General features: G+C 51.3%; 9 protein-coding genes across 9 annotated transcripts; 6 read left to right on the top strand and 3 right to left on the bottom strand.

Annotated features, from left to right (window-relative positions):
* Window positions 1-761: 761 nt before the first annotated feature.
* BO80DRAFT_443413 (acetyl-CoA synthetase-like protein) lies at window positions 762-6005 on the top strand (the record flags this gene model as incomplete). Its single annotated transcript, XM_025721349.1, has 1 exon — window positions 762-6005. One exon carries the CDS (start codon window positions 762-764, stop codon window positions 6003-6005), a length of 5244 nt encoding a protein of 1747 aa, XP_025576939.1.
* A 352-nt stretch (window positions 6006-6357) lies between these two features.
* On the bottom strand, window positions 6358-8056 carry BO80DRAFT_378173 (salicylate hydroxylase; the record flags this gene model as incomplete). Its single annotated transcript, XM_025716728.1, has 6 exons — window positions 7937-8056; window positions 7784-7880; window positions 7572-7723; window positions 7434-7495; window positions 7024-7389; window positions 6358-6948 (listed from the first exon to the last, which is right to left on the bottom strand). Coding segments are annotated over exons 1-6 (1311 nt in total), but the record flags the coding sequence as incomplete, so codon positions are not given.
* A 597-nt stretch (window positions 8057-8653) lies between these two features.
* On the bottom strand, window positions 8654-10609 carry BO80DRAFT_443411 (fungal specific transcription factor domain-containing protein; the record flags this gene model as incomplete). The annotated part of the gene is made up of 6 exons (XM_025721348.1): window positions 8654-8830; window positions 8889-9207; window positions 9256-9728; window positions 9776-9967; window positions 10021-10346; window positions 10399-10609. 6 exons carry the CDS (start codon window positions 10607-10609, stop codon window positions 8654-8656), a joined length of 1698 nt encoding a protein of 565 aa, XP_025576937.1.
* A 2388-nt stretch (window positions 10610-12997) lies between these two features.
* Window positions 12998-13865, bottom strand: BO80DRAFT_471989 (alpha/beta-hydrolase; the record flags this gene model as incomplete). Its single annotated transcript, XM_025723116.1, has 4 exons — window positions 12998-13162; window positions 13252-13331; window positions 13378-13480; window positions 13539-13865. The coding sequence occupies 4 exons, from the start codon at window positions 13863-13865 to the stop codon at window positions 12998-13000; spliced, it is 675 nt and encodes a 224-aa protein (XP_025576936.1).
* A 2565-nt stretch (window positions 13866-16430) lies between these two features.
* On the top strand, window positions 16431-18736 carry BO80DRAFT_443409 (Zn(II)2Cys6 transcription factor; the record flags this gene model as incomplete). The annotated part of the gene is made up of 2 exons (XM_025721347.1): window positions 16431-16651; window positions 16711-18736. 2 exons carry the CDS (start codon window positions 16431-16433, stop codon window positions 18734-18736), a joined length of 2247 nt encoding a protein of 748 aa, XP_025576935.1.
* A 1111-nt stretch (window positions 18737-19847) lies between these two features.
* BO80DRAFT_27490 (carboxylesterase/lipase family protein) lies at window positions 19848-21814 on the top strand. Its single transcript, XM_025714867.1, has one exon. It carries the CDS (start codon window positions 19973-19975, stop codon window positions 21701-21703), a length of 1731 nt encoding a protein of 576 aa, XP_025576934.1. The 5' UTR covers window positions 19848-19972; the 3' UTR covers window positions 21704-21814.
* Window positions 21815-22697: 883 nt separating this feature from the next.
* BO80DRAFT_403185 (catalase family peroxidase) lies at window positions 22698-23690 on the top strand (the record flags this gene model as incomplete). Its single annotated transcript, XM_025717639.1, has 2 exons — window positions 22698-22794; window positions 22861-23690. The coding sequence occupies 2 exons, from the start codon at window positions 22698-22700 to the stop codon at window positions 23688-23690; spliced, it is 927 nt and encodes a 308-aa protein (XP_025576933.1).
* A 485-nt stretch (window positions 23691-24175) lies between these two features.
* On the top strand, window positions 24176-25288 carry BO80DRAFT_463358 (class I glutamine amidotransferase-like protein). The gene is made up of 2 exons (XM_025722587.1): window positions 24176-24966; window positions 25040-25288. Exons 1-2 carry the CDS (start codon window positions 24372-24374, stop codon window positions 25162-25164), a joined length of 720 nt encoding a protein of 239 aa, XP_025576932.1. The 5' UTR covers window positions 24176-24371; the 3' UTR covers window positions 25165-25288.
* A 306-nt stretch (window positions 25289-25594) lies between these two features.
* BO80DRAFT_471977 (arrestin domain-containing protein) lies at window positions 25595-27210 on the top strand (the record flags this gene model as incomplete). The annotated part of the gene is made up of 5 exons (XM_025723115.1): window positions 25595-25830; window positions 25875-26018; window positions 26074-26392; window positions 26440-26847; window positions 26899-27210. Exons 1-5 carry the CDS (start codon window positions 25766-25768, stop codon window positions 27208-27210), a joined length of 1248 nt encoding a protein of 415 aa, XP_025576931.1. The 5' UTR covers window positions 25595-25765.
* Window positions 27211-27664: the final 454 nt, after the last annotated feature.

Here is a 27664-nt window from a genome sequence, read left to right as displayed (position 1 = left end):
GACAGCAATGACCATGATGACCACTCGATGGTGCGCATGCAAATCCAGTGCTCAACCATTTCAGTGCCCGGGTTCAGCTCATCCCTGATGTCCAGCTATTTGCCAGGAGTAGGGATACGGCGATGTTCCGGTTTGTGCCATGGAGAAACCTGGCACAAGCGACCATGTCATTGGTGGCGAGCTCCCAGCAGGTTATGCAGCCCTGGCTCTGTCCAGATTGGATGGGCAATCCAGGCATTCTTTTGCAAATGTATGGGGTCCATCACGGTGCCCACTTCCTGGGTCACATCAGGTGGAGCTCAATATCAGCCAGTTTTCTCCTCGCATTATATGAGATGTTTGCTGATGGTTCTTGTGGCTGCTGTGTGCCTTGGAACGCAAAGCTTGTATTGCCCACCACTGGCTCACGACTCGAGTAGAGTGTTTTGGGAGTTACTATGCGGAGTTCCTGGCGTTGCCAATCAGGGAGATACCATGTATCGTAGACGGTAAGAAATCTCACCTACCCTTCCACATCCTTGTCCTTCCAAACTTTCGTCTCCAAAGATGCCCTCCCTTCATCGTCTTCGTCGTCATCATCCGAGGGGAACAGAGGAAAGAAAGTCGAATACTACTCACCACAGCCAGACCGTATGTCTTTCATCTGTATATATTTCGCCGACTTCACTTCCCTGAAATGGTTTGACTCGCCAACTGCGCTGCACTCCGTCTGCCTCGATGCCGCCCTTCAACATATAATATTCATCATCCAGCATTGCAACATGACCAAGATCGAGACCTTTGCGGATGCGACTCATCAGGAGTCAACAAAGCCCGTGTCCACCGAACGCAGCCGCGAATCGCTGGAACTAGTGGGCGACTATGAGCTCAACCAGAAACAGCTGCAACAGCTAGATGCCTTCAACCCCAAGAAGCAGCAGTCCGTCGATATCTGCGTCCAGGATGTATTCCAGCAACAGGCTCTGAGGCATCCAGCACGGGAGGCGGTGGCCGCTTGGAATGGACAATTTAGCTTTTCTACTCTCGATCATCTCTCCTCCCGTCTAGCGTCTCATCTGAGAAGACTCGGAGTCGGGCTGGACGAATTTGTCCCCGTCTGCTCCGAAAAATCTCGCTGGTATCCTGTGGCACTTCTGGGCGTGTTGAAGGCTGGCGCCGCGTTCGTCCCGTTAGATCCATCCCAACCCTCTCAGCGTTTGGAGGAGATCCTCTGTGCGGTTACCCCAAACGTGATCATTGCCACCACGGCCACGGCGGAAAAGGCCAATTTTCGAGGAACCATGATCATCATTGACGATGACGATGAGAGAGCCGTGTGGAGAAACTCGACGCCAGAAAGTCCAGCCCTAAAGGTTCCTTGCACGCAGGCTGCTTATACAGTCTTCACGTCGGGTACCTCTGGCAAACCGAAGGGGGTGGTCATAGAGCATCGGTCTTTGTCGACCAGTGTGTTGGCCAATAGTGCTGCTTTGAACATTCACGAGAGATCCCGAGTCTTCCAATTTGCATCTCATGCCTTTGATGCATCCCTGTTGGACATCTTCGCGCCATTGGTCAAGGGTGGGTGTGTCTGTATACCGTCGGAGATTCAGCGCAAAAACAACATAGCAGAGGCATGTCGTCGACTAGGCTGCACCTGGGCTTTTTTGACCCCTTCGCTTACGCGAGTCCTAGAGCCTCAGGACTTATGCACCTTGGAAACCTTGATTATCGGGGGTGAGGCTCTACGAGAAGGCGACGTTGAGAAATGGATGCCTCATATGCAGTGCATCAGTGGCTACGGTCCCACTGAATGTACTATTGGATGCATGGCTACAATTCTACAACCCGGAGTTCAGGTTGATCCGGCAAACCTTGGGCGGGGTGTGGGAGTCAATTGTTGGGTCGTTGATCCTGGCGACCACAACAGGTTGACTCCGCCAGGTGAGGTTGGAGAACTACTTTTAGAAGGACCCATGGTCGCCCGCGGTTATTTAAACAATCCGGAGCGCACTACCGAAGTATTCATCGACCCTCCGTCATGGCACAGAAGATTCAGGCCCCAAGGGGATCGGATGTATAAGACAGGCGACTTGGTCGTTTTCGATGCCGTGAGAAACTCGATCCGCTATATCGGCAGAAAGGACATGCAGGTCAAACTTCACGGTCAGCGCCTCGACACACGAGAGGTCGAGCATCACATCAGATTACATACCCCAGATGCTATGGATGTTGTTGTAGATATGATCCCAATCGCGGATGAGTCTGCCTCGGTTCTGATTGCATTTCTTGTCCTGAAATCAAATCGTACACAATCGCCCGCTAACCCGACAAAATGGCTCCAGGAGCCAACCGAGGACCTGAACATCAAGACAGAGATCCTCCAAAGAAAGCTATCCAAGGTGGTTCCTCAATACATGGTTCCCAGGACATTCCTATTCTTAGTGTCGATGCCTCTTACAAACAACGGAAAGAGTGATCGGCAAACGCTCCGCCGTCTGGCTGCAACCTTGAGTCGGCATGATCTTCGCAGATACAGCCGAATGTCTGACACTACGAGCAGCAAGTCTTGCAGCCCAGTGGAGCGCAAACTCCAGTCTCTGTGGTCCAGAGTTCTAAACGTTAGACAGGACGACATCGGACTTCAAGATAGCTTCTTTGGGCTGGGTGGAACTTCGGTGGCGGCCATGAAGCTGGCCGGTCTAGCAAGAAAAGAAGGCATACGGCTAGATATAGCCGATTTATATGGACACCCAACCCTCAGAGACATGGTCATTCGAGTTCGTGCTATCTCAGCGAACAACAAAACCCAACCATTCTCTCTGATTCCAACTTATGAGGACCGCGCACAACTCCTTGAGCTGGTCATGCAACAATGTGTGCTCCACCACCAAACAGAAATAGAGGATGTATATCCTTGTACATCATTACAGGAAGGACTTATCTCTCTTGCAGCCAAAAGACCAGGTTCCTATACGGGCGTCTTCAGATACGAACTACCGAGGAATGTAAATAGCCACCAATTTCGAAATGCATGGAATGCTCTAGTCGAAGCCCACCCAATTCTTCGGACTCGATTCATACAAGGGAGCAATGGCAAGATCTACCAGGCTGTGGTTCGCGGAACGATCGAGCTGGAAGTGAGCTCATTCGATGATGAACCGAATAACATACTAGCCTGTGAGCTCGGAAAGCCATGGATTCGTGCACACCTTCATGAGGCATCTGCGGTACAGCTGCCAACCTTTACTCTAATTGTGCACCATGCTCTATCCGATGGTTGGGGCCTTCCCGTACTTCTGCGGGAGCTTGAGGCGGCCTACAATGGCCAGACGCTGAACGAGAGGCCATTCAGTCCGTTCATCGAGTACATTAGTCGCACCAAGGTTGAAAGGGAAAATTACTGGAAAGGGCGCTTCACTGATGTGCAAAGTGCCAGCTTCCCTCAGCTACCCAGCCCGGCGTACGTTCCTGAGTCCACGTTGATGATACCAATCCAAATTTCCATACGACAAACGATTCAAAGTGAATACACGCTTCCCGAAAAACTCAAGCTAGCCTGGGCTGTTCTCCTCTCCTACTACACGGAAACCTCCGATGTTGTCTTTGGCCTCACCGTTAGCGGTCGCGGTGCGCCTGTGATTGGAGTTGAGGACATGGCCGGCCCGGCTATTGCTACCATTCCGCTCAGATTGAATCTTGACCCAGGAATGACTGTAAAGCGGAATCTGCAGCAGCTCCGGGAGTATTGCATTTCTGCTATTCCTTATGAACAAATAGGGCTGCAGAACCTCCGACGTCTGGGCGAGGGAGCCGCAAAAGTCTGCAACTTTCAAAGTCATATCGTCGTTCAACCAGAGGAGTGTGGTAGTGATTGGATGTTTTCCAGGAAGCAGAACCAATCCGCAATAGGGGCCTTTAGCTCCTACGCAATCACTTTGATCTGTCAACAACAACCTGGTACAATAAACATCGAGGCGACCTTTGATCCGCATGTTGTATCTCACGTCGACATGGACCGAATGCTGAAACAGCTCAGACATCTCATGATCATTCTAACATCTGGATCTGAAGACGTTCCTTTACGCGATCTTGATGCCATCAGTCCTGAGGACGGGTTGCAGTTGGAAAAGTGGAATCGTGCCGTACCTGAGACGGTTGAGATATGTGCTCATGACTGGATCCGAAAGCGAGGGCTCACTCAGCCCAATGCTCCGGCTGTGTGTGCCTGGGATGGCAACTTTACATACGCGGAAATGGAGCAGATGTCTTCAGAGATGGCACGTTACCTCCAGGGGCAAGGCGTGGGTCCCAAGGTTTTCATTCCGCTGTATTTCGAAAAGTCTCGGTGGACCCCTATCGCAATGCTTGCTGTCATAAAAGCCGGAGGGGCGTTTATTGTCCTTGACGATTCCCATCCAACACAGAGGCTGCGTGGTATCTGCGATGATGCCGAAGCACCGTTCATTATTACTTCCGAGAAGAATGCATCTAGTGCATCTCAACTCGCGGATGTCTCCATTGTTTTGGGCGAATCTCACTGCTCGTGGCCATCCAGCCAAATTACTTCTCCCACCCTAGAATCCAAAACCAACCCCAAAAACCCACTCTATGCAGTCTTCACCTCTGGCTCAACGGGTAAGCCCAAAGGGGCTATTATCTCGCATGAATCATGGTGTACCAGCGCCAAAGCCAACAGTGTCGCCTTGTCATTATATCCCACCTCCCGGGTTTTTCAATTCGCGGCCTATGCTTTTGACATCAGCATCGCCGATCATTTATTGACCCTCGTCGCCGGCGGCTGTATTTGTATCCCTTCAGCCAAGGACCGAGAGGGTGATCTCGCACGGGTTATGCGTGACCTTGAGGTAAACTGGGCATGTTTGACGCCATCTGTGGCCCGGATAATTCAACCCCAAACGACTCCTATGCTCAAGACGCTGGTCCTCGCAGGGGAACCTATTGCTCCTGAGGACATTACCATGTGGTCACCAGAAGTCCATCTCCTCAACCTGTACGGGCCCGCCGAGTGTGCTATCCTTACCACTCTGAATCAGAATGTCAATGACCCAAAAGACCCAAACAACGTTGGCTTGCCGACCAGCGCAGTGTGCTGGGTTGTCGACGCGCATGACGACCAAAAGCTCATGCCAATAGGTAGTGTCGGAGAGCTCGTCGTGGAAAGTCCTATTGTCGGCTATGGGTATATCAACAACCCAACCAAGACGGCCGCCTCATTCATCGCACCAGATACGCACCCAGCATGGCTGCAGCGGTTCCGCCGTGCAGAAACAACACGCTCACGTCTATATCGCACAGGCGATCTAGTCCAGTACAAAGCAGACGGAACACTACGATTTGTCGGCCGCAAAGACACCCAGATCAAGCTACGCGGACAACGCATCGAGCTTGGCGAAGTTGAATACCACCTTCGCCGCAGCTTTCCCGACGCTGCCGAAGCCGTCGCAGAGCTGGTAGTCCCGAAAGACGATACATTCAACAGCCGCAGACAACCAACTCTAACGGCCTTCATTCGTCCTCGAGACCAAACACTCAGACAATCAGATCGAACCCTCCAGGCACAGGTCGCAGCCGCACTGCCCACCCTACGCGCCTCCTTACCAAGCTATATGATCCCCACAGCTTTCCTCTACGTGAACTCATTCCCACTAAGCACATCCCGCAAGCTGGACCGTAAACTCCTCCGCAGTCTAGCCGCGGAACGGCCCCGGGAGGAATATCTCGATGCATCGTCCAGCGTGCAGAAGCGGGACCCGTCGAGCCCGGTCGAGCATGTGTTACATGAACTGTTTGAGGACACGCTCAATGTTGATGGCACGGACTTTGGGGTGGATCATGATTTCTTTGCCTTGGGGGGCGATTCTATCCTCGCTATGAGCTTGGTTGCGCGGGCTCGATCGCGTGGGTTGGATTTTAGGGTGCGGGATTTGTTTGCGAATCCTACTGTGTGCGCTCTAGCTCAGCATGCTAAATGTGATGGAAAGCCAGAGTCCATTGAGACTTAATGATAGGATAACCGTGATGAGTACTGACACTGATATTTATTTGGATGCTCGGTTCTGTTTCCATGGTAGGTAGGATGACCAGTTGTCAATATATGCCATCTCAATTTGCGTACGGACATCCTTATACTTTCTAAGCCAGGAACGAAAAAGGGATATCTTCTTTTATGATTTATGCGGTAGTTGCCTTGGCATATTTTGTTTTACTCCAATTAAATGAGGAAGACTATCATTCTGTGTATCGAAGGTAAACTGTCACCCAATAGCATCCAACCCCGGGCATATTCCTAGGGTGTATCACTAAGGCTAGCAGTATATGATGTGATTATATAGTACAGATTTGCTAAAGTCAACGCCGAGTATTAACAACCTCATCCACCCCCCTCACTGCTTCCTCTACATCCACCTCTAAATCCCGAAACCACAACCAATCAAACCACCCACCCTGCATCTTCTCCAACACCCGCTCCATACTCCCCCCCGTCTCAGGATGCTCAAAATAAAGCATCCGACTCATCTCATACGCCCGCTCCACCTGCCTCTGCGCCCGCGGTCTCCGAACGGAATCATACCCCGCAAACCCAGCCCTAACATATTCCCCAAGATTACCCTCCTTCCCCGGAGCATGAAAGATCTTACCCAGTACATTCGACAACACCAACGCATCCTCTAACCCCTGACCTGCCCCAGCGGCCTGGAACGGCAGGGACGCATGCGCGCTGTCGCCGAGGAGGACTACCCGGTCTCGGTAGTATGTGGATGTGGATGGGTGATGGAATAAGCCCCATTTGATGGGTTGGGCTTTCGTTAAGAGGCGGAGGAAGCGGGTGTCTATTCCCCGGTCTGTGAAGTCGGAGATCATACTCTCCGGTGTGACTTTTTGTGTCACCGTGTTAGGACATTCCCAGGGTTTGGGGTCTGACACGCAGAGGAGGAGGTTGAGTTCCTGTATTCCCGTGCATTGGGGGTGTGGTTAGGATATCTTGTTCAATTGGTGACTAGATGGGGGGATAGTACGTACCGCACCCCCCGAAATCAAATACGTGACACAACACCGTCCCTGCCCCAGATACATCTTCGCGACGTGGGTCAAGTCACCGAGGATTTCCTCCCCCTGCGCGATGGGAATCACACCGCGGTAGCAGTAGGAGTGTGAGTATACGGGGTCGATTTGCGCGGGGTGGGATGGGGAGAGTACGTGCTCGCGTACGATGCTTTTGATTCCGTCGGCGCCGGCGACGATACTTGCCTCAGCGGTGGAGGTGTCGGCAAAGGTGAGGAGGACTTTGGTGGGGTGTTGTTGGATGGCTGTGAGGCGTTTGTTGAAGTGCACTTTGGTGATGGGGATGAAGGTCGTTAGGATTTGGAGGACGGCGTTGCGGTGGGCCTGGGGGGTTAGTGTTTATGGTCTGAGGGGGGGGGAGTACGGACTGCTCTGCGGATGTAGTCTGGGTGGCCCCATGATGAGTTACCGTACCAGGGTTCTTTGAGGCCTGGAGTATAGGGTTAGTATCAATGTCACCTTTTTCAATTATTGGAGGGGAAAGACAAAGGTGAGGAGTGGCATACCAAGTCCCTCCTCCAGAAGTAGCCCTTCATAATATATATCCTGAGGTGCGGGAGGCTTATGACCTACACAGACACGCTCATACTTGGGAAGAAAGCCCTCTTCGATCATGTTTAACGCTAGATCCCCATTCGGACCGAAGCCTATGCCAGCGCTATTCTCGCAGTCAGACAGGCAAGGCTGTGTTCTCAGTGATACTGTGGAGGATTCTTACCCCACCGTGGAATACTCTGACGCTGCTTCGTATACCGTGAATGGGACCCCCTTCTTGTGTAATCCTATGGCGAGAGTAAGGCCTGCAATCCCGGCGCCTATAATTGTTTCTGCTTAGTGGCACAAGGTCAGATACCAAAGTATGGAACCTTACCGATGATAGCAACGTGCATGTCTTTGATTTTGTCTTCAGGCATAATGCGTGTGTTCAGGGTGTTGGATAATCTTGACAATTGTCCGCGTCTATGTCTTGCAAAATCAGGTTCTATGCATACCAACCGTCGTTGAAGATGGTAGAGCCTCGACATCCGGGGATTGAGGGGTAACTGGGGAGCGTAGAATCAGGTGACACTTAGTCATCCAGCAATGGTATCTGGGATATGAGCTGTAACATGTCAACATCAACACCTGGCCTGCACCAACTGGGACGCACTGGGGGCAGAACTGGCTAATCGTCAGGAGGTACGGTCATCTTCGAGCGCTCGGTTGGCTTCCGTGGAATTGGTAGGTTGAGGGGGGTAGATTACCCATTCTCCGGGGTGTATAATGGGATGTGAAAGGTAGAGTATAATTGATTAGATGGTATGATATAGCATATATGGCAAGACGTATACTCGTGTGTTGGAAGATCTCAAGACAGCATTTTATGGAATTTGATCGAAGTTGGGAAGAAGTCCTAGTCAAGAAGTATATACTTGCAACTAACCTCCATGAGCAGCCTTTGCATGGATTAATAATCTTTCCCGGCAATTTTCAAGTACCTAGTAGACTTCAAAATCTTGAGACATTAAGAAATATAGTACAAGGAACTATTCAAGATTCTTAGTAGCGAAATAGCTTGTTCAATGTGAAGTCTGCTTTGGAACCGGGTTTAGAATCCCGGCGAGTGCGGACTCCATATCCCACCATTAAACATGAAAGCCAGGTCAGGTGCTGGCAACATGGACGTTCCTAATATCGGCTGTAGTGGGTCATCAGGATAGAAGAGACTATCTGGGTGAGCTGACGATGCGTGGAGGTAATCTGTGAAGGCAACAGATGCCTCATTCTATTGAACTTCGACTTAGCCAAATCTTCATGTATGGCAGGGAAAGAGCAGGACTCACTTCTATCTGACTCGGATCGACAACAATTGATACATTATGGGCTGCCTGAGGAGTCGCGGGTACAGTTTGGTCTAATCTTTGAAGACGTGAAGTATCCGACTTGGCTCGGACATTCTGCACAAACTCGCGAGCGATGTGCGACAACTCAGCAGGGTTCGATGCCGGTAGTGACCCTTTGTTAGCAATCTCCCAACGGCTGAAATATCCGGCGGCGATATCTAAGAATGCGAGATTGGTGTTGGTTTCCTTGTGAAACGGGTTGTGGATCACAAAGTCGAAAATGACAAAGAGTGCCGATATTGGAACGATTGCAAGCTCCCTTCTTCGGTCAGATCAGTTCTAGAAGCAATTTGGGAGGGTGGTATACCAGACAGGCACATAGGCCTCTTGCTTAATGTGACAGCAATGATAAATAATGTCTCGCGCGGTTTCCATCAGTCGGCGCTTAGTCTCCTGGTCTGACTCGCCCGGTTCTTGATCGGCGACAAGATGGATTCGAAGCCGACAGATAGACATCATCAAAGCGTGATAGACGAACCGCAGTTGAAGTCCCATCTCGAGCGAATAGGCTTCGTTGAAATTCGAAGACCGAAGAGGTTGGCTTGGCTGAAATGCAGGCGGCAGAGAGCACGCCCATGCTTCCAACTCACTGGACACCGAATTGATGGCCGCAATCCGTGCCTGTTTGTGCCTCTGGACTGCACTCACAGAAAAAAGGCATTCATACATCCGTGACATCAACCGACCCAGACCCGCTGTAGTCAATAGCCAGTCCAGCTGACCAGTCACAGCCTCAGGGGCATTCGGCACGGGGCAGCCTATGTCATACTCGGGCATCGTCTAAAGTGACTCAGCTATGTCGTGATAGTCAGTTTCAATCATCTTACTGAAGCTCGCCCTCGGAAGAAGCACGCCACTTTCTCTTGCCAATAGATAGCCCAAAACACTCGACGGCATGCCTTTTCATCCTCTGTCCGTATGTAGGCTGCGTTATACCCTAGGACTTGAACCATTCTGGCTGCCTCGGAGATGAAGGTTTCTCCAATTTGAATGCAAGAGAAGCTCGAGGCAAATAGTGCCTAATGCAGCGTTAGCGACGATGCACCTGTTATTATATGTATCTTGAACAGACCATAGCTGTTAAGGCCTGCTGGAAGTTAGTAGACGTTGAATGCAGATTGTCATCATGCACCTGCACATTGACCAATCTTCCTGGAGGAACCAATATCTCCGGAAACAGACCCAATGCCACTTGGAAGTATTCCCACGCCTTTCCTTGATGAGGGGCGAAGGAACCCGCCTCGGCGTATTGGCATCCTAACGCCAAGACCGTATGATACAATGCGCTGAATGCCGCACTGTTCACGAGCAGCTCTGGTAACTGGGGCCCGAAAGCTTGTTGTTCAAACTTACCTCGGTCGAGAAATGGTGAAAGCGGGTCTAACATTTGGAAATATGCTGAACTCACTATTAGTAAGAACCCACCATCGCGGATATAAACATAGCTAACCCGCAATGTAACGAGCTGTATCTTGGGGTGGAGCTTGGGGGGGCGTATCTGGTTTCCGGAACCTTATCCCAGACTCATGCGCATGTTGGTGGATCGTCTGCCCCAGAGCCTCGATAAGGTCTCGCAGTTTACTATGACCCAGTATATTCGTCAGGGAGCGGATGCGACTTTCTGAAAAGAAGGCCATCCCAGTGCTGGGGACTGAGCACATGGTAAGCTGCTGTCGGGTTCCATATTATAGTGATGATTTATACCATGGTTTTCGTGTGTCTGCTTTTATCAGTTACATTCAGCAACGGAGTTCAAGGATTCTTTTGACCTTGAAAATTGAACATGCATCACGGTTCCTCCCATCCGCGTCCCGGTCGACCAGGATGTGATCGACATACAGCCTTGAGCCATCCGCCGGCGTTGACGCAGGAGTCGAGGTGCGGTCTGGAACAAGAGGGCTTGCTATACGAGTTACATAAATACTGCTGTTCAATAGCCGATTGCTATCTCCTACTGGGAAGTGGCAAGGCCGGGGACTGCTTTGGTCTCAGCTGCCTCCGTGTGAAGCCATAGTGACATTCAATGTTTCGTTTCTGGCGAGCTCAGCTTCCAATAATAGCGAAAAGGGTGTCCCGCCTTCAGCTAGCGTACCTGGCACGGTGTGCAAGTGGCACTTGTTGCGGGTCCTATTCCTCCGTCAGGTACGGGGAAGCAATCGAAGTGAAGAAAAGACAGAGAGGGGAGCAAATCATTACGTATGCATCGCACTTTTCTTGCCTTGCAATTGTCGCAAGACCTGGCGATACGAGGTTCCAGTCGTTCGGGCATCGTGGTTGCGTGGGAAGGGCGGAGGACGGAGAATGAAGCACGAAAGCCGAGAGGTGAGGAAATCCGCGGTCCGGTGACCTCGGCTCTCGGGATCCGGACCCTAACTTTCGGCTCTCGATGCCACTTCGGCCCATAACAGTGGATCATTTTTGTCAACTACCGCGAAGCGAGACCTAAAATTTACAAATTTATCCCTCGAGATCTATCTATGACAACTCTAGAATGGAGCCGATGAGGATACGTGCAATGCAGTGCTCCTGCACAATGTCATGTCAAACAATATATATTTCTTTCCAAAATCTTCATAGATAGGATGCGGTGCTTGCTCGTCGACGTTCCTTTCAGCTGTTCCTTGTCCTCGGTGGAAATTACGCTGCTCCTCAGCTCCAGCACCGGTAGCAGCTCGTTTCTGTCTTGATTATGAAGGAATGATAAATTCTCAACAGGTAACAGATCGCCATACACGTAATTACGCCTGAGTCTCCACAACTATAATCTATGGCCTGTAACCGTCGGAAGCCTAACCGTGGCTAAGTATCTTCGTACGAGTACCTGGGGCTGGTGATAGCTTCGTTTGGAAGCCTCGTCTGTCCTAGAGCCAATACAAAGCCATTGAAGTCCTAATTTCCATTCATGACAGAAACCTGGAACAATAGCAATTGGCCAGCCGTGTAGGTAAGCGAGGGTCTCCAGCCTGGAACGACTGCTACGTACCCTAAAAAGTAACCAGGGAAGATCCTACAAGCATGTAAATTATGTATTTGATATCCGTAACACTGGTGAGAGTAGTCGCGGATATGGACCATCTTATAAAAGAATAAGAGCACCAAAACCGTCAGGCGTCACTATACCCGCTCCTCACACTCTCCATGATCTTCTCGCAACAAACAGTCTGTTAGATCCTCGGCGATTTGTCGTCAGTAACATTTGAGAAACGATAGCCCCGTAGTCTACTGGTAAGCTTACAAGTTAGTCGAATAAAGTACCTAGCCCATGTCGAAATACAGCTGGAAGATAGAGATGTCCGTGAAGCCAAAGCTAGAAAACATCATCCCGGGTCATGGCCAAAATTTTCAGGTTGCTGATAAGTGCTTGCGGAGATGAAGCCGGCTGACGCGGTTGTGCCGTCTTGAATCCTCGGACATCGGAGCATATTTGAGATGCCGTGCCGGGAGGTGGGTTGTTAATCAAAAGCTGGGTCAGACCCCTGGGCCGTTCGGGTTGGAGTATATGCATATTATGTGGGGATCTCGGCTCTCGGGTTTCAGTTTCTCGCTTTCCCGCTCAAAGAGCTAGGGGCGAGCATACGCAGAATGGGGTGGATGGATAATGTATGTGGAACTGAAAGGGATGTAGGTTTCTGTCGAGATTACTCCGTAGCTGCTGGATATATGCAGTTCTATATTGGAGGGGAAATTGACACTTTTTCCCCTGGAGTCACTAGTTGGGGAGACTGGAGTGGGAATGGCACACGAGAAATATACAACGTGTACCGGGATTTCTGACTATGGATCAGGCAGTATCTTGGAGGTAGTGGTAAATGAAATCGGCCAGGATTTAATCCGGTTATTCGTGTAAGGTCCACAATTGCATTGGATTTGGCTCCTCTCCTCACCATCCTGGCCTTAAATGGCCTGCTTATGTCTTTTCTTTGCCGATAGTTATATTGATGGATCACTAGCTCACGGCCTATGTACTCAATTTATCCAGCCTTAACCCCTCAATGTCACTACTCTCTATCACCAGCTCTACTCTCCCGTAATTCCCGAGCCTTCACCAATTACATCTTCTCCACCATGCTCTCCACCCAAGTAGCGGTCGTCTTGTCCCAAATAGTAGCATAAGCCAAATGAGCCGAGAGATTGGTTCCCGCAGCATCACAGACGCCATCCTTATCGTCACAGTAGTCGTGGAGTCTGTCGGCGTACTTCGACAACGCCTCGAGCTGCGCAGGAGTGCGGGGGTATTTTTGTCATAATCCAGGTTTAGCATTCTCCCATCTCTCGACGGCTTTGGGCTCATAGCTCCACTTACGCCAGTCGCAGTGACATCTCCGACATTGTATGTCTGGTTGGGCATGTGGCGGGGGTCGCCGTAGAGGAGCACAGCGGTGACTGTGTTGATTAGCAGAAAGCGCGAAGAAGATAGCTCTTGACGTACTGTGCGAGCCCAGAGTGTCCGGGTCAACAGACGGGCTAGTGATATTGCCCAAGGTTCCATTATCGCCGCCGCCGGCTAACATGTCGCTGACGACCATGGCTCCCTATTCAAGTAAGCAAGGTTACAGCGCCGAGACAGCGGTCAGGGATGGTAGGGCGTACCTGAGAGTATCCGAACAAGACCACTTTGGACTCTGGGCAGGCTGCAACGTAAGCCTTCAATTGAGCGGTGCCGTTGAAGATGCCTTCCTCGTAGCTAGGAGTAGAGCCTTCCTGGGTAGCTGGGTAGATGATGTCCTCGTAGTCGCTGTCCGGAACTGCGGCCATGACGAGATCGGTCAAAGAGCCCAACAGCCCCGGATAGCTCTCGGTTGTTCCGCGGGCAAGCATCATGTGCACATTTGCGCAGGTATTGCTGCCTGTGTGCGCGGCAAGGACACCAGTGAGAGCAGAGGGCAGCAAAGCTGCGGCGGCGAGCTTTCTGAACATATTGCTAGGATGGTAGGAGAGCTGGAAGTAAAGAGAAGGGCGATGCTGAGTATCGGATGATCCATATGGGACAGGAGTACCCCAACGGGCGCCACACATTCGTTGCTTGGCGCAAGTCTATTCCTCGTAGCGGTCCCTTATCAGATTCTTGGCGCAATACCTCTCTCGAAGAGAGGATATGAATTGTCTCCACCTGATAATATAAGCTCCCTGCTAGACAAGAATCTCCAACGGTCCCACTTGGCTTCCGCGTATTCAATATCAGGGTGTTTGATGCAAAGCTGACTCCACCTGGCCTCCAACCTTATCTGATACACTTGGATTGCCTCAGCCAGGTGTAGGAGAACATGTAGGAGAGACCACGATAACAAAAAAAGGGAAAAAAAAAAGGAAGGAAACATACAACAGAAGGGATTCGCTGGTGGTCACCCACCCAACTACTAACCTCCCGGCGTGTGGCTTAAGTACGGCTGAGCGGACGGGAAGCCCTGTTCTCCACACCCTATGGTCGTATGTATCAATTTACTCCTAGCTGGAATACTTAGTCTGATGCCAATTGCACGTTGTCATTTGAGCATACTCGGTGCAAATGTTTGGGCGGCCACACGGACAAAGAGTTATCGGAACATAACTGCGGTCGAAAGTGGGGCTTGGAGTAGGGTCTTCGGCCGAAGTTACCCTTAGAAGGGCCACCCTCCCAGCCCTCATCAAAGCAGGATACACTAATTTTTACATCCAACGTAAAACTCTCCCAGAGTGATCTTGCAGTCCACAAAGAGCAGTATATCATTATTCAGAGGTTAAGGAGGTGAATCCGAGATTGATGTCCTTGATTAAGATGCGCACATGACGTAACCCCCCAATAAGGGACCGTGAGTCTCCTGACAGCCTCCGGTTTGCTGGGAGTCATCATTTCTTCATGTCTGCCCCGAGAATGAAAAACCTAGTCCGTTGGTGCCAGTTCGATGTGGGCCCAGCTACTCGGTCGTGACGAAGAAACACCGGTACACTATATTGCAAACCGCGGTTAGTAGGGAGCGGTATTCTATCTTTCGTAGCACGTATGTGCTACTCCATTGAGGATGCTTTTGGACAAATAATAATGACTAGTCATTTTGTGTTCATCCTGTGTGCCCTGAAGGTATCTATTTTTAATCATTATCAGTATCAGTTCATCTCATGATGTTCGTATTAAACAGATAAAGTATTATTTGACAGCTATCAACTTATATTCACCACCAGCGACAAAGGCAAACCTCTGCGAGGCCCCTTATTCCAAAATTATGGTTAGTAGTACCGTGATAAGTCATAGATAGGGCAAGGGCTTATGGATAGAAAGGCTGAGAATGAATTTGTCTGAGGAGTACATTGCAGAGAGGTGAGATGCCTGACCCTTAGAAATTGATAGGAAAGATATTTCATGATATTACTGCTCTTCAATGGCAACGTATAGTGTAACGGCAGTGTATCAGTCTTCTGTACCTCTCCGGCAATGCGGAAGACATGTGAATCGCCTGGAGGTTGGACCCCCTTGAAGAACTATGTATTTTCAAAAATTTTCACACACTTGTGCTCGTGACAGGGTTGGTCCTTGAAATATATATCCTACAGCCGCCCATCTAACAAAAGAATGGTGGTTTCAATCCGTACAAAACAATCATTAAGAAACGCTACACCGCCGACTAACCCTGAATCAATCGAGAGGGTAACATTGGCTGCCCGGTCAGGGCTGCGCTCATATAATTCGAGACAGGGTAGGCGGAGTCCTCTAAACTAGCCGTGTTGTTATTCATCCCACATGGTAATATTATCGTGGCACGTTATATTCAGCAGCGGCGGCCACCGGTATTGTAGTTCTACTTCGGCAATAGGGCTCAGCACGTTCATGATGTCTGAAAAATTCGGCCGTTACTGTATCTACATGCCGTAACCCGAGGTTTGGACCTTCGCTGGGATACGGCAAGGGGAAACATCGGCCAGAATGACTTTGTGTGGGTATTAAACTGTAAGAAGGGTGCCACGATTGAGAGTTTTGGTCCTTGACTGGAAGATGTTTGCTTTTGAAGGGGCAAAGGTAACTTCGTTCATGGACACTTCTCACGTGCCACGAGTGCTTGCCTGCCTGTCCCTTAGGATGCAAGTGTTGCTAGTCATGATTGCTTAGCAAAGAATTGATGGAAATTTCATTGTCACCTGTAGGATGACTGCTGCTAAATACAACGCCCCGAAGGTAACAGCTCAATATAAACTGTGCCAGTCACTGTGTCGCGCGTTCAAGCCATTGGGGTGGACCCAAGTGTGGTGTAACAGGAGTAATTGTGCCTTGTCTTTCGGTACCAGTCGATAGGTCATGGTCACTGATTTCTATAAACTCGGTGCTTTGTATGGACGTACAAGTTCCCCGTCAGAGAGACGACAACGCCTAGACCCGGAGGTCTCCGGCTACTCCCGGGGTTTCCCGCGTCAGGTGACTGTAACACGTGACCTCCTCGCGCAACGATAAGCAATCGCCTCGTCTGCTCATCAACTCATCTCCGGCGGGGATGGTAGTTGTCTCGCATCATCATGCCCACCAATGCTTTCTTTGCGGAGGCGGGGCCAGGACCAACCGAGAATCAACCTCCTGCCAAACGAGTTCGCAAGCAGGTTTCGCGCGCTTGTGAACGGTGTCGCATCCGGAGAATCAAATGCGACAATGAGCGACCGTGTAGACCATGTCTCCAGAGAAACGATTCATGCGACCAAGGCGGACAAGATGAACTGAAGACCTTTCCACAAGCACTGAGGTACGTGCTTGGGTGGACACATCCCTCAACAGGGTATCGCTGATATCCAGCCTATCCAGAGAGATCGACCGTCTGAGGCAGCGAGTGAAGGAACTTGAAGCGGAATTGTCGGTCTACAGACATCGGCTGGCGCCAGAAACACCCATTGTCTCCACAGCAAGCTCATCACCTGGCCATGCTCCCGTCACCGATGGGAGCCCTGCCCCTTCTACCTACGCTACCACGGTTCAGGGTCGCGAAGGGGGCCAGGAAAACTCTCGGCAATCTATGCACCCAAATACCCAGCCTCATAAATCGTGGGGTGGCATTCAGGTCGTCGCCGCGAACCCTGCCAATCAAGCATGGTACGGACCATCGTCACTATTCTACTTCATTGACCGTATGGCGAAATTCTTGAATGTCAGCCTGGACCAGAAGCACTCCACAGAACAAATCTCCCTTTACAGCTCCACAAGGGCCCTTCTCGGCGAGTTTCCCGGGACTGACTCACAACGGGATGGTATAGTCACTGAAGAATCTCCAACTCCAGTAGCATCACCGGTGTATTTAAGTTTAACCCAGGAAGAGTATTTCCTCGACTTGTACTGGAGTTCGTATCACGCGGGTCTCGTCCCGATCCTAAACGAAGCTGAATTTAGGGAGCATTATCGATCATTGTGGATCACAGCAGCTAACACGCGGAAGCCATCAGCGCTTGCTGATATCGTGGTGGCAGTGAGCATGCAGCTTGGCATGTCAATGCTACCGTCGACAAAACAAAAGGAAATGGGCTCCGTCGACGCCACTTTGGCGGGACAATGGTATTTCCAACGCTGTCGGACTCTTGTGTCATACGAGCTCGAGAGCCCGACCCTGGCCACGGTACAAGCCCTTCTCCTGTGTGCCGTCTATGTTTGCTCCGGTGCCTTTCATAATATGGCAGACAATGTTGCTGCTCAGGCTGCTCGAGCCGCGTATACCCTTGGTCTTCATCATGACCCGCCTGACACATTGTCACGGTCGGAGCGTGAGCTTCGGCGGCGGTTGTGGTCGGCGCTCCTAGTTATGGATACTAAGATTGGGTTAAAGCTCGGTCGTCCACTTCAGTTTTATCATTCCCAGAACAGCCCCATGTTGCCAGACGACCAGTTCCAGAGTGCAGTGGAGGCTGGATCAAATTACTCCCCTTTGAGTGATACTGTAACCTGGCTGAGCTTTAACTTGCAAAATACTAAGCTTTTCCTGGTTGCGCGAGCAGCTCAGACGGCCTTTTACAGCAAAGAGTTGAACCTGCATGACAACCAGTCCGTGTGGGACAACCCACCGGTCCTCGAATCTCTTGCAGAATCCCTACACCCTTTTGTTCAAGGCCTGGAACAATGGGTCGCTGATGTTCCGGGCGCTCTAAGAATGAATGGACAGAGTACCGGCACATCCTTTTCCACAGATCGAGCCAAGCTTGAGATTGAGCAATTCGCACCTGTATGGGTGCAACGGCAACGCTTGCACCTGGAACTGACGTACCATTACATATGCTGTGCCTTGTATCGTCCATTGATCTCGTTCAGCTCTGCCTCTGCTCCGACTGCGGTCCAATTTGCGGAGAAAAGCGCACTGCACGCAATCGCCTTGACGGATATCACGCTTCAAGCCCTTAGCACCACATCCGTACTGGCCGGCTGGCACGAAGCATTCCAATGGCAATGGAGCGCAGCCATAACCCTTGTGGGGTTCGTCCTTGCGTACCCAGATGGTCCCTCTACTGCGGTGGCCAAGCGAGCGATCGATACCTCCATAGCCGTGCTTGAGATATTTGGCGAGAGTTTCCTCATTGGATCCAAAGCCGCCGATACCATGCGAAGTCTTCTTGCTAATATTAACATGCTACAGAACCGCCAAACAGCGGCTGGCGTTTACGTGCCTGACATGACACCCGACGACCTGAGCTCTGGAGTTGACGGCTTCATGGATACTGGGACTTTCAACTTGGACGAAATAACATCGGGACCTGTGCAAGACATATTCCAGGTCGCCTTGTCTATCGACCAGTGGAGTTATTTTGATACCCTATGGGCTTCGGAAAATGAATTTATTAGCGCACATTGATGATTGAAGTCAAAACCAAAGATCCTAGAGGGAATGCAACTCCCCCCGGCTGTGGTCTTCGGCACACCATCCAGCCCGCTACCACTGGAGCGAAATGGGCAGATGGCAGAGCCAGGCACACGGTCTCCCTCATACTTCGGGTCGGACGTGAATCTCAGCCACTTTGAAAACCCTTACCCCCCTTGCAATCTAGGGAGCTATAAGAGCATGGTTTGCGACCGGAGTTCGGAGGCCAAGGATCCCAACCCGACAGGGTGAGAAATTAGTGCATTGGTAAAACTTTCGCGACTGCTCGACACTTTCCAAATTACTAGATACTGAAGGGGCTTGCAACCTTTCTACTACGATCTTCAATCACCCGCTGATTCGGTCTCTATTTATGCCATTGACCTCGGCGACCAGGCATCTCGTGCTGCTGGCCGAGGCAGCTTTTGCGGAAGATTTCTGACCTCGTCGGCGTTGCCCGGAGCCTAGAATAACCGAGCACCCGACCCTGATGCGTCATCTAGTAGAGCCAACAAGGAGCCCTTTCGGATTTGCGTGGTCGTGCACGACCCCAACAGATATTTCGGACATGCAGGGTGCTATCGCACAGAGTCTAGTTGGGATATGCGCAGCGACTTGCTGTTTTGGGATACTTCGAGCGAGAGCCGAGTATGTTTCCCGCCCTCTAGCGTGGAGGAGGCAAGCCTTAGCTGCCTAGACCGCGTCATCAAATGCGGGGTCCAATTGTGATCCATGACGACCGGTGCATTGTGCAACTGCAATGGGTAGGAACTATCCTCCGATGCCCGAAAGAGGAGACCAGTCAATTCTTCATCACCTCCTCTGGAGTCGACGATAATCTCCCCGGGCTCCGCGCTAAGGGCCCGCAATGGCTAGATCGCCCCAATCAGTTTGAAGTCCGGCGCTCCGCATTGGTGCCCGCGCAAGACCCGTGTACGTTGGTTCAGGGGAATCGGCAAGTATCTTGGGCAAATTGTTGAGAAGGGTACCTGTCAGGGCAAGGCTCGGGCCTAAATTCTCCTCCGTTATCCGATACATTGGCCATTTTCATCGGTGGGAAAGCGGACTTGTGGACCTTGGGGGAGAAGTTGACTCCAAGAGCCCGGTCTGTGGCCTTGCACCTGTAGGAACGGAAATCCGGCTGCTGGGAAGGAGGGGCTGGAAATTGTGTGGGACTGAGCGGAGTATAAAGCAGCACTCGTCGGTCACCTGGACTGAATCATACCGATCATGGCGATGAAACTGCTGACCTTGGGCCTTGCCCTGGCGAGTGCCTCGTATGCCCACATCGTCGGCACGCGAACCAACGCGGGGAGCAGTGCTAGCTCTGTGCTCGCCCCTGTGCAGTCACCTACCGTGTACATCGACACCTACGAGAGCACGGTACAGGGCAACCGATCGCAGTATATCTCCTCGGTCTACAACTTCAAGGCAATCCCGTTTGCCTCCGCCCCAACTGGAGCCTATCGATGGCGCCATCCGCAGCATGTCGCCGGGTGGACGGGGATTCGAGATGCCACCGAGTTTGCTCCGGACTGTCCCCAGCCTGGGTCCAGCTACTACAGCGAGGACTGTCTGTACCTCAACATCTGGACACCCGACACGGCCAGCCTCAACGATGTGCAGAACAACACCGAGACTGGCATCGGCGTGGTTCCCTCCGCGACCGGAAGCAAACTCCCCGTCTATGTCTGGTTCTACGGCGGCCGCTTCGGCTCCGGCTCGAGCAGCCAGGCCTTGTATGACGGAGCCGGACTGGCCTCGAAGGGTCTCGTTGTGGTGACAGTGAATTACCGACTGGGAGCGCTAGGGTTTCTGGCCCACCCAGAACTGAGCAATAGCTCGGCGAGCGGAACGTCGGGCAACTATGGACTGGTCGACCAGCAAGCAGCACTGCACTGGACTAACGAGAACATTGCCTCCTTTGGTGGTGATCCTACCCGCATCACCATCGGCGGACAGTCGGCGGGCGCTGCCGCGGTGCTCGACCATCTCAATAGTGCGCTCGCCGACGGGCTGTTCGAGCAGGTGATTGCCGAGAGCGGCGCCACCTACCCATCCAATCCTCTAATTGAAGGTGTGGCCGAAGGATATCGGCAGCTCAAGACTGCTGAGACGCAGGGGGTAGCGTATCTGACCAGTCTCAATCTGAGCAGCATCGCTGCGGCCCGCGCCGCCGCCGTCGAGGTCTTTCTGCCCGGGGCCGACGCGAACGATGTCACCTACGCCCAGACCGTATTTGCCAATAACTCTGTCTACGCGGAGCCCCCGTTGTTCCGCCCGGTATTGGACGGCTATGTCCTCCCCGCCACCTACCAGGAGATGCTGCAACAAGGCAATCATACGATTGCTGCGGTGTTGACCGGCGGGAACAAAGACGAAAACGGTGCCTCTCCCAACCCCGGGCTGACGGTAGAGAGCTATACGAGCCAGAACCGCTACGAATTCGGCAGCGTCGGGCTAGCGGACGAGTTCTTCCAGCTGTATCCGGCCGGCAACAGTAACCAGAGCGCCGACACGGCCAGCAACACCTTTTACCAGGACCAGACACGTATCTCTGTCTGGCAATGGGCCAACGAGTATCAGGCCGGCGTTGCGCTCAACACCTCGGGCAACAGCACCGTTCAGACTTACACCTATTACTGGACCCATGCGCCTCCGGGCCAAGATCAGGGCGCGTACCATATGAGCGAGATCAATTATGCGTTCAATAACCTGTACGCTACTGACAAGCCCTGGCAGCCCGAGGACTATGCCATCGCCGACCGGCTTTCCGACTATTGGGTGAATTTCATCCGCTCCGGAGATCCCAATGGCCCGGGCTTGCCAAACTGGCCGGCCAATGTTGCCACCAATCCGGTGATCATGGAGGTGGGCGATTCCTGGGAGACGGTTGAAGTTGCTTCTGCTGAGAAGCGGTCCTTTATGAGCAAGTGGTTTTCCAAGTGGCCGGTTTACTGAGCGGAAATGGGGCGCTGGGATACCTCGCCGTGGCTTGTACGAAACGCAAAACAATATTATTGCGATTTGGGTCGATGCTAGCCTGTCTCAAATAGTTCTCTCTAATATCCATCATTGCATAAGGCAATCTGTCTCCGTTGCTCATTACCCACCAGTGTAGAGGGTCGGACTTTCGATTCCCGGCGCTGGATTATGTGTGGTCATCACAAAATCATAAGCAGTTTGTTTAGCGAGGGTTCTGGTTGTTTCTTTTCCTATCTAATCCTCAAGCCACCAATAATCACTATTGTCGGACTTCTGACATTGTCAATGATTACCAAGCTGAATGTTGGTCATCATCGGTGATGCGTGACAGCCGCCCCCAAAATCCCGGAGATCCGGAGCCGCGGAGCTGCGGGAAGCCGGAGTCTCGGAGTTGCCCTGCCTCACCAACGGATCAGGAACACCCTGCAGCACCAGCAGCAGATCTTGCCTCAGTATGAGACCAAACCAACCAAATGGTAAAATTTTGAACGGGTTCGAATGGCTCGACGCCAAGAGAATCCACACTGCGAATCTGAAAGGGGAATAATGTCACATACTGCCTCCCGCGAAACTGTTGAGTATTTCGAGGTTGTACGCAATCGTCGCATTTTGGATGCCTCCAGACGTTCACATTAACCCACTAGCACACGAATGGTTCACTTTATCCAGCTATCTCCTGTCGATGAACCTTGCGGCGCATTGAGCTTTATCGATGCTTTCATCTCACTTGGATGTCTGCGGCAGTCACCTGATCTCCTGTTCGTATTCTCTTTGTCCGTCTCAGCCATCGACGTAAAGTGTTACATCAATAGATCAATGTACTTACCCCGCGCAAGCTGTTCTAGGTTGCACTGGAGACAGCCATATTATCATCATATAACCCCTCTACCTTGGAGTGCTGAGGACTCATATGCCTGCTTTGCGTCTCAATTGCATTCACTAACACCCAAATACAAGTATCCATATTGCAATGCCTCTCCCCACCGACCCAGCCGTTCTTAAAACAAGCCAGGGGCTTGTTGAAGTCCTCCATGGCATCTTCGGTCCTCATCCAGGCACAAGACCGGGTAAGATAACCTCATCCTACTCCTCAACAGTCCAAACTCCTTCCGTCAATAGCTAACAGTCTACAGTCCACGCAAAAGGCATCCTCCTCGAAGGCATCTTCAAACCCACCCCCGAAGCCGCATCCCTCTCAACAGCACCGCACTTCCATTGTCCTTCAACTCCAATCCTCGCCCGATTTTCCAGCAGCACCGGAGTCCCCAACCTACCAGATACCGACCCGAACGGCAATCCTCGTGGCCTAGCCCTGAGATTCATGCTGGAAGAGTCTCCTCGTCACGTCCATACTGACATCATCACCCACTCTACCCCCTTCTTCCTCGCTAAAGACGGCCCCGAAGCACTAGCTTTCTTCCGTGCATTGGCGTCCGGTACCATCGAGGAGTTTCTCTCGACTCATCCTGCAGCACTGGCGTTCGTTCAGGCGGAGAAACCCTTCCCGGCGAGTTTCGGAACGGAGAGGTACTTTGGGGTAAATGCGTTCAAGTTTATCAATCAGGAAGGGCGGGAAACTTTTATTCGCTATCGCGTCATTCCCGTTGCCGGGGAGTCCTATCTGAATCCTGAACAGCTTAAAGAAAAGAGCGATTTATATCTGTACGACGAGCTATCCACCCGTCTAGCTTCTGGTCCGGTCATCTTCGACCTCGTCGCGCAGATGGCACAGGACGGTGATGTCACAGATGATTGTACAGTCCACTGGCCTGAAGATCGGACTTTGGTGAAATTGGGTAGGGTGCGTCTGAACTCCGTCATGGGGGATAATGATGCGGAGCAGAAGAGGGCGATTTTTGATCCTGTTCCGAGAGTACAGGGGATTGAGCCGTCGGAGGATCCGTTGATTGATACTCATGCTGCGGTGTATTTGATGAGTGGGAGGGAGAGACGGGCTGTCTGAGGTTGACTAGTTAGCGCCGTTGATGTACTTTCGACAGTGGATAATCCTTTGTTTTGGATATCATATGTCAAGAACTATAACTCCAGATGTCGGACTTGAACTATAGAGTAACTGGTACTAGTAAATCACGGATAACTCTAGTGTGCTACTGTTCGATCAACAATCTCTAGGAAGCCTCCAAGTAACTCCCTATTCAATTTTATCCTCATCACCATCTGAAGTGATACATTACCATCTACGGAGTACGGAGGATGACAACCGCGGTAAGCCGATAAGCCGATAAGCGATCAGTGGGGCAGCTCCCACCAATTGGAGTTACTCCAGCTTGCAGCTAATACGATGGTCTCCGGATCTCCAGCCAATAGGAGCAACTCCAGACCCTCCTGTGCCAACAGGGTCTCCGTCACTCCGTGACCAGGAGAGCATCCTCAACTGCATGCAATCTACGGAGTAGATGATCTGCTTACCACTACATCGACCAGTCTAGCCACCCAACTCCGACTTTCCGGAATGATGACGGATATTTAATCTCATCGTAAAAATTATCGCAGACATCTCGTGTATAAATACGCGTAGCCATCCCACACCACTACCGCAAAAACATCCCATCATCCCATCCCAACCATCCAACCAAACACCCATTCAATCAAACCACCAACCACCAACCAACAACCACCCAAAATGTCTCTCCCCCGCCGCGCCCTCATCGCCATCACCTCCGCCCAAGCCCCCCTCTTCAACGGCCGCGAAACCACCGGCCTCTTCATCACCGAAGCCCTCCACCCATACCTCGTCCTCACCAAGGCCGGCTTCACCGTCGACCTCGCCTCCGAAACAGGCACCTACACGCCCGACCACCTCTCCCAACAACCCGACTTCCTGCACGGCGAGGACCTCGCCATCTGGAACAATCCCAACAGCGAGTTTCGCCAGAAACTCGACAACATGCCCAAGGCGTCGGAGCTCGATGCCTCGGGGTACGGCGTGTTTTTTGCCTCGGCGGGGCATGCGGCTTTGATTGACTATCCTACTGCCACTGGGCTACAGAACATCGCCTCGCAGGTCTGGACGAGCGGGGGTGTGGTGGCGTCGGTGTGTCACGGGCCGGCGATTTTCGCGAACGTGGTCGATTTGAACACCAAGGAGGCGGTGGTGAAAGGGAGGACTATTACGGGGTTTGCTACTGAGGCGGAACATACGTTGGGGGTTGCGAAGGAGTTGGAGAGTTGGGGGTCCGAGTTGGTGGAGGATATGGCTGAGAGGTTGGGGGCGAAGTGTGAGTATATACCTACCCTTTTTCCTTCTGGGTATGGAATGGGTATGGAATTGGTACTGACTGGTTTGTTTAGATGCTCGTGCTCCCGGTGTCTGGGATGATTATCATGTTATTGATGGACGGCTTGTGACGGGTCAGAATCCGGCGAGTGCGACTTCGACGGCGAAGGCGGTGGTGGAGGTTTTTGATAAGTTGTGATTGTTTCTGGGTGTATGTTGGGATTTGGGAATGTGTGCTGCCCTGTGGCGTGGTTAAGAAGATCAGGGTGATCAGAGTTAGTATTAGGGTATTGTTTGATACTTGTGATATTGTTATTGTACAGCAGATCCTGGAATCAGCATGATGGGGTTCCATCATGACTATAAAGTAAGATCGTCTGTTTTCTCCATGAGTAGGATAAGGGAAGGCTGAAGATTCCTAACTTAAGAGGCAGGGTGTCATCTAGTGCGAAGTTTCTTTTAGATAAAAAAGCCGTACGAGTAGTTTGGCCATCGCTTATCACTTCTCTCTGTGGCTCTATGGACCGAGTGTCATGAGTTACAGCACGATCTGCGTCTCTTATCTAGCTTTAAGTACAGTATGACTCAATCAAAGTATACACTCCGAAACCCTATACAGGAAAGGTCCTTCAAATCCTGATCGGTAATCTAAAAGAGGAAATCGGCCCGCCTTTTGGGGCGGGAAGCCCAAAATGGTAATATTCAGTCAGCCAGGCTCTCATTCTTGATATAAGTTTGGCAGGTACTGCAGGACGCGATTCCACATACTTCCCTTTTGCCAAAGACTGAAGTTGTTCACAATGATAATAAGTCTCTTCCGAGCAGCATCGCCACCCCGAAATGCCCCGACCTATTTCGATATCAGGTATGTGCATTACCCGCCAGCTGGAGGCTTTACTAACCTGTAAGGCTTGATAATGATGTAATATGGCTCCCAGGCGACGACATCTCAAGTGGATATATTCACCTCAATGGCAAAGTTATACTCTGTCTCAACCAGCCGCTCTGTGTCAAAGACATGAAGCTGCACTTCGAGGGGTGGCGATACATCAAGTATGAAGTCATACACACCGTCCAAGAAACTCACTGATCCGTGCATGAACTGTAGATGGGATCCTCGCTTCCCATACTTCGAAACCTCTCACCAAAAAGTCACCATCTGGGACCGTCTCTTCATGCGCCAGACGTGGAACTTTCTCCGCTTCTCACCCTCAACATCGAATACGCTACCACCTGGTAACCACGAGTTCCCATTCCACTTTTGTCTGTCAAGCAAGACACCAGACTCGATTCAGGGCCTGGACGACTGCTCTATCAAATATAACTTGAAAGCACAGATCCGTACCCTCAAGGGAACTGGCTTCGATATCACGAGGTCGATCAGAGTCTGTCGGATGTATCGATCGCTGTTGATTCCAGAGCCGAAGGTGATCTCATCCATCCCAGACCACTTCAATGTTGCTAACATGAACAGGTCCTGCAAAATATCTGGCCTGACAAAATCATCTATCGTGTCAGATCCCCTTCAAGAACATATACCTTCGACAGCGTCATTCCGATCAGCTTTCACTTCGTACCGATACGCAAAGGGCTTACGATATCGAGCATCCAGATTCAAATCATCGAGACACATAAAGCGATTCAGCCATCACTCGGCACTCGATCGCGGATCATCGTGCAGGACGACTATATTCCTCCATGCTGGGACGAGCTGGATACCACGTCGGATGACGAGGGATACTGGCATTGCTTAACACGGATAGTTCACCTACCGAAAGACACAAAGCAATGTGTGCAAAGCACAGCGAATACCTTTCTGCGGGTTGATCATACGCTGAATATCCAAATCCGGCTTTTGAATCCGGGTGGGAATGAGTCTGCAGTAAGCTCTTCTTTCCCGATCTGTTTGTTACGGAGGCTGACGACCGAGAAGATCAACCTCACATGGCCGATCTCTATACATCTTCCTTTACCGCCATCGCTGGGGGATGGGTATATCTCGTCAATGCTGGAATCGCTTCGCATGGTTGATGAGACGCTGGATCTTCCTCTGCCAAGTTATCATGATCATGTCCTGGACCGTACGCCGGATGAGATTCCTGCGGAGAGGGTTGGAGGAGATACAAACGGTCAAGATGAGCCCCCGGATTATCTGAGTTGTGGGGTGTTGGTGGAGACTCCGAGTTATTCGACGGCTGTTAGGTCGGGGGCGTCGAGTCCGGTGTGTTTTTATGGGTATGATTGATGATTAGGGTTTGGGCTCCCGTTTGGCTTGTGTTGTTGTTATTGTTGTTGTTGTTGTTGTTTTCTGAGCGTGTGATACCTGAAAAGCATTGTACGCTTTGTGATTTCTCTGTTGGGTTGTTAAATTTACTATTATAGCCGGTGACAATAAATATCTTCCACGTTATGGACTGCACTTCATTGAGCCGCACTCTGGCGAATGTGACCAAAATTAACTCCCCCACTCAAGACCCACTCAAAAGGAAAATACAAAAGAAGCACCCCAAGATCAGAGAATCCCCACTCAGAAGATGATGTTGTTGGACAACAGCAGGAAATGTTGATACCCCGCGATGGCCACGTGCTTAATCTCCTCCCGCACTTCTATTGGTCAACATCACCGCGGCGGGGCGCGGAAAACTCCCTCTTTCGGCAATCCCGCTAGCAGCGGTCGCCTTCCTGTTTGTCTTCCGCTC

The sequence above is a fragment of the Aspergillus ibericus genome (genome assembly GCF_003184845.1).
Source record: "Aspergillus ibericus CBS 121593 unplaced genomic scaffold BO80scaffold_12, whole genome shotgun sequence".
Lineage (NCBI taxonomy): Eukaryota > Fungi > Ascomycota > Eurotiomycetes > Eurotiales > Aspergillaceae > Aspergillus > Aspergillus ibericus.
The sequence above is the reverse complement of the archived record's forward strand: the minus strand, read 5'-3'. Positions and strand labels throughout refer to the sequence as shown.